This window comes from Zingiber officinale, chromosome 6B (assembly GCF_018446385.1).
Source record: "Zingiber officinale cultivar Zhangliang chromosome 6B, Zo_v1.1, whole genome shotgun sequence".
In the NCBI taxonomy this organism is placed as follows: Eukaryota; Viridiplantae; Streptophyta; class Magnoliopsida; order Zingiberales; family Zingiberaceae; genus Zingiber; species Zingiber officinale.
In genome coordinates this window covers 126,826,241-126,830,724 of record NC_055996.1, presented here as the reverse complement: position 1 = coordinate 126,830,724, position 4,484 = coordinate 126,826,241, and the positions used below count along the sequence as shown (strand labels likewise).

The following is a 4,484-nucleotide window of genomic DNA, read 5'->3' as shown; positions in this document are numbered from 1 at the left end:
GGACTTTCACCTAGCTTCACTCACTAGGGTTTTCACAACTGCCTGGCTTCACTCACCAGGACTTTCCCACTTCCGGTCCAGAGAACGAGCTACCGAGCCCTCTCTGACCACAGTTTGGAGAACGAGCTACCGAGCCCTCTCCGACTTCCACTTGCCAAGTTCCCATACTTGGACTTCTCCGTGCCAAGTCTCCATACTTGGACTTTCTCCCGTGCCAAGCTCCCTGCTTGAACTTTTCCCGTGCCAAACCCCCTGCTTGGACTTTTCCGAGTCAGGTCAACTCACCTTGGGTCAACCAGGTCAACCTTGACCAAAGGTTGCACCCACAATCTCCCATCAAAATACAACTCTTTTGTTCTTGCCAAACATCAAAATACAACTCGAGTCAGGTCAACTCGAGTCAGGTCAACTCGAGTCGGGTCAACCAGGTCAACCTTGACCTAAGGTTGCACCAACACCTGCCACTAAGATGGCTGTGAGATTTTGCGGCAAAAGAGGGACAGAGATTATGTGAGATGGTGGAACCCTAGCTCCATCTCGTTAAGGGACGCAACTTGTGAGAGATTGTTGCTACGAGGGAGGGCACGACAAGGAGAATCGTCAGCAAGGGCAGCTGCGGTGAGGAGAATCGTGAGCCTCAACGAGAGAGAATCAAGAGTTAGGGCTTCGGACTAGCAGGGACTCAAGCATTTAACATGGCAAAAGATTTTGGGTTTAGCAAAAAAAAAAAATAACATGAACCCTACCACAAGGGAGGTCTGCAGCGATCCACAACACTTGTTCCACAACTGAACAAGTGAATATATATATATATATAGCTTACAAACCCACACTGGGTGGCCAGTGTGGCACCCTTCAGGGGTGGATGCACCTCCAGTGAATAGAGGCACCTCAAGCATGAGGGGCGCCCACGCTGGTTGTCCAACGTGGGTGTGCAGACTATATATATATATATATATATGTGAGTTTTGTTACCCTGAGGACTTTATGCCATATATCTCATACACACTCAAATTTTTTTTGTGCTTAATGCTATAATTTAACCCCTAAATTCTAAAGACAAAATCTTATTAACATCATCGAAATATTAAAAAAATAAAATAAAAAATAAAACAAATGAAATGTTGGTTGTTGCGGACTCGTCCGCAGGATTATTTTCCTATATATATACACTCCATAAACATCTCAAAAAAAAATCATTTTGAAATTTTTTTACTTAATACTATAACCTACCTCCTAAAAACAAAATATGATAAGCATAATCGGAAACTTAAAAAACAACACTGGTGCCTCGTGTGTGTATAAACTTTTGGCCTGTGCAACATGTGCTCGAGGCCTGGAGTTGATCCAAGTGCCTTGAGCATTGATTTTTTTATTTATTTTTTAAAAAACTTAAATTCCTTAAATCCTAAATTCTAAATATTTTACCTCAAATTCTAAATCCTAAATCCTAAAAAAAAAAATAAGAAACTAAACACTAAATCCTCAAATCTCAAATCCTAAGCTTAAAAAAATTTAAAAAAATGATACATCCTAAATACTATATACTCCCTGTGAGCATCTAAATTTTTTTCGTTTAAAATTTTTTTAGCATGAATACTATAGCTCATCCCTAAACTCTAAAGTCAAAATCTAATTGACTTAACCGTGAGCTAAAAAATAATTTTAAAAATGACAAAAAAAAAATACTCATAACAATTGAGGCGTATCGAATCAATTCGAGGTGCCTCAGTCATGCACAACGCACACAGACGCATAAGAAGAGTCGGATAGGATATCATTTTCGTATATATACACACACAGCAATGATACACTGGGTGTTGGCGTTGTGCGCACCCAACATGCCATTCGATTTTTTTTTTATTTTGGGTTTTTTTAGTGTATCTAAATAAATTTGTACCATTTGATTTCTTATAAAGCCACCTACTTTTTAGTTAAAAATATCATATTTTTTTGCCCCATGTGTAATGATAGAGTATCTCTTTAATTTCCCAAATATCTAAGGATTAAATTTCAACTTTGATAAATTAACGTATAAAATTTTCTTAATTGATAGTTGACTTAAAAATATTGGACAGATCTACCACTACGAATACTTTTTTATTTATCCTTGTTGTCAGTGAAAATTTTTTATGGTAATAAGCATCACCTCAGGATTGATTAGTGTAGACAACTTTAAAAAATATCAAATTTTATTTGTAATATAATGATAAAGTATTAAAAAAAACATATTTGTCCTCGTGAATAAAATATTTAAGAGAATTTCAAAATATAGATAAGTTCTGTCCCAAAGACCAAAAGATTATTTACAATCCAGGTTAATTAGGTAAAGTTGAATTATATATTAAAAAAAACTTAAAGAAGTATAGTGGGATTATCAAAATAAATTAAATTCTTTTTTAGTGTGGATTAATAATTGTAAGAGATCAAAAATTTTAATTTTAGATAAATATTGTTTATGATTGAAGTTGTAATGCGGGACAATGGTGCGATGACTTACTGTCTTAAATTTATTTTAATGGTCGATACAAAATTTATATAAAACCGGATTTATTATTTTTAAAATTAATTAATATAAGTTATTAATATCTTATTAAATAAATAAATAAATGAAGTTGTATTCCCTCATTAGTGTATTTTTTTCTGTTTTTTTGGCATATAGGCTGAAAGTGAAACGATTCACGATTAGCGGACGATTGATAGCTTCGGATTGTTGCGTCGAAAAGGAAGAAAGCGGCGGAAGTGCTCTCTCTTCGACCTTTCTCGAGGTAGATCGTTTCACTTCGCGAGTTGGATTCGAATGATTGGGTGGTTACCGTGCATCTTCCGGCTTCCAATTCACCTCCGACCTCGCTTCCTCCAACCAAGGCTGCATCTTTTGGGGGGTGTCTGCGTCCAATTTCTGATTTTGGGGGTTTCTGCAACCGTCCGCGAGTTTCGTCGATGGATGCTCTTCCTCAGAAGCACGAGGCGGCGGCGGCGGCGCGTTCCTGCGGCCCCAACTGGTTCGTCGCTCGGGAAGGCGGCGGTTGCGAGGGGTGGAGTTGGACGGCGGAGGAGAACAAGCGATTCGAGGAAGCGCTGGCGAAGTTCGACGGCGAGGCTCCGGACCGCTGGGCCAAGGTGGCGGCTTCGATCCCCGGGAAGACTGTCGACGACGTCATATACCATTACCGGGAGTTAGTGTTCGACGTGATCCAGATCGAAGCCGGCCGCGTCCCCTGCGCCGCCTACGGCTTTCCTCCATCTCTTACCTTGGACTCCGAAGGACGTAGGAGCGTAAAGCGATCGGGTGGGCGGTCATCCGATCACGAGAGGAAGAAGGGAGTCCCGTGGACGGAAGAGGAGCACAGGTAAGCTCGCCTCGGCTTCCTCGTGATCTTCCAGTCACACATTTTCTCAAAGATGCATATCTTTCCCCCAAATTGTTTAGGTTATTTTTGCTAGGTCTGAACAAGTACGGCAGAGGAGATTGGAAGAACATATCGCGGAACTCGGTGATCACCAGGACCCCTACTCAGGTGGCCAGCCACGCGCAGAAGTACTTCCTCAGGCTCAACTCCGGCAGCAAGGACAAGAGAAGGTCCAGCATCCACGACATCACTACGGTTGATTTGCCGGATAACGAGCCCACCCCCTCTCCATCACGTTTAACAGCGATGCCGGCGTTGCCAGGCCACTCACCTATTCATCCTGCTCTGCTCTTCAATTCGTTGCAGTCGCCGACTGGATGAAGGCGAATGGTAGTTTAGCGTCTAACCTCTGTAATTCTCCTACATAGTTTCGCAGTTTTAATTAAGCTTGATTCTATCGTCAGAATGATGGATTTGTTATTGAATTTACAACTATGATTAGCTCTCTTTCGCAGAATCAGAGCGAGATTGTTCATCACTTCATGCTCGATTTGACTTTGTCCTGATGAAAGCATGCAGAGCGAGTTGATCTATGATTTGTGAAAGTGACGGTCAAAATCCCACTGGCTCAGCATCGAATTCCTTAGTCCTCTCTGCTGTAGGTGGAGGAAATAAACAAGGGAAGCCAAAGTTGTTCTATTGTGTCGTTATCGCAATCTTTAGCGTTTCATGCATGCAAATCCTTTTGGGTTTGCTCAACGAAACTTAAACTGTAAACTACAATTTCCTAAACATAGTAAATTAAATATTAGCGCAGTGGGACTTTTTTTTCTGACAATGGAACTTTCCTGACATGGCTGTGCAGTTCCTGAAAAATCTATGCTAGGCCTTGTTACTTAAACCTGATAAGCTGCCGATATCAATTTCATTCGGGACCGGATCATCAGTAACAAGCAAAAGGCGTGCTTGAAATAAGCACAACTAATATTAAAGGGTATGTTAAAAATGTAAATGAAAAATGAATGGAAAGAGATTTTATTGTGAATAAGATATTATTTTTACATTGTGAATTGAGTCGTTGGAAAGTTGACTTATAATAAATCACAATAATTAAAATGGTGAGAGCACATG

The 4,484-nt window shown here is 40.3% G+C and overlaps 1 protein-coding gene across 2 annotated transcripts; it reads left to right on the top strand.

Annotated features, from left to right (window-relative positions):
- Positions 1-2,669: 2,669 nt before the first annotated feature.
- Positions 2,670-4,191, top strand: LOC121989406 (transcription factor DIVARICATA-like). Of its 2 annotated transcripts, none has more exons than XM_042543438.1 (3): positions 2,670-3,353; positions 3,434-3,743; positions 3,869-4,191. In XM_042543438.1, exons 1-2 carry the CDS (start codon positions 2,944-2,946, stop codon positions 3,732-3,734), a joined length of 711 nt encoding a protein of 236 aa, XP_042399372.1. In that variant the 5' UTR covers positions 2,670-2,943; the 3' UTR covers positions 3,735-3,743; positions 3,869-4,191. The 2 variants fall into 2 exon arrangements, with proteins under 2 accessions (XP_042399372.1, XP_042399373.1); XM_042543439.1 differs by having other exon boundaries at positions 3,856-4,191.
- Positions 4,192-4,484: the final 293 nt, after the last annotated feature.

Excerpts from the sequence above, each read along its gene's own strand:
- LOC121989406 (XM_042543438.1), top strand. The coding sequence starts at position 2,944 with ATGGATGCTCTTCCTCAGAAGCACGAGGCGGCGGCGGCGGCGCGTTCC. Across the intron at positions 3,354-3,433 it reads TGGACGGAAGAGGAGCACAG|GTTATTTTTGCTAGGTCTGA; the intron begins GTAAGCTCGCCT and ends CAAATTGTTTAG.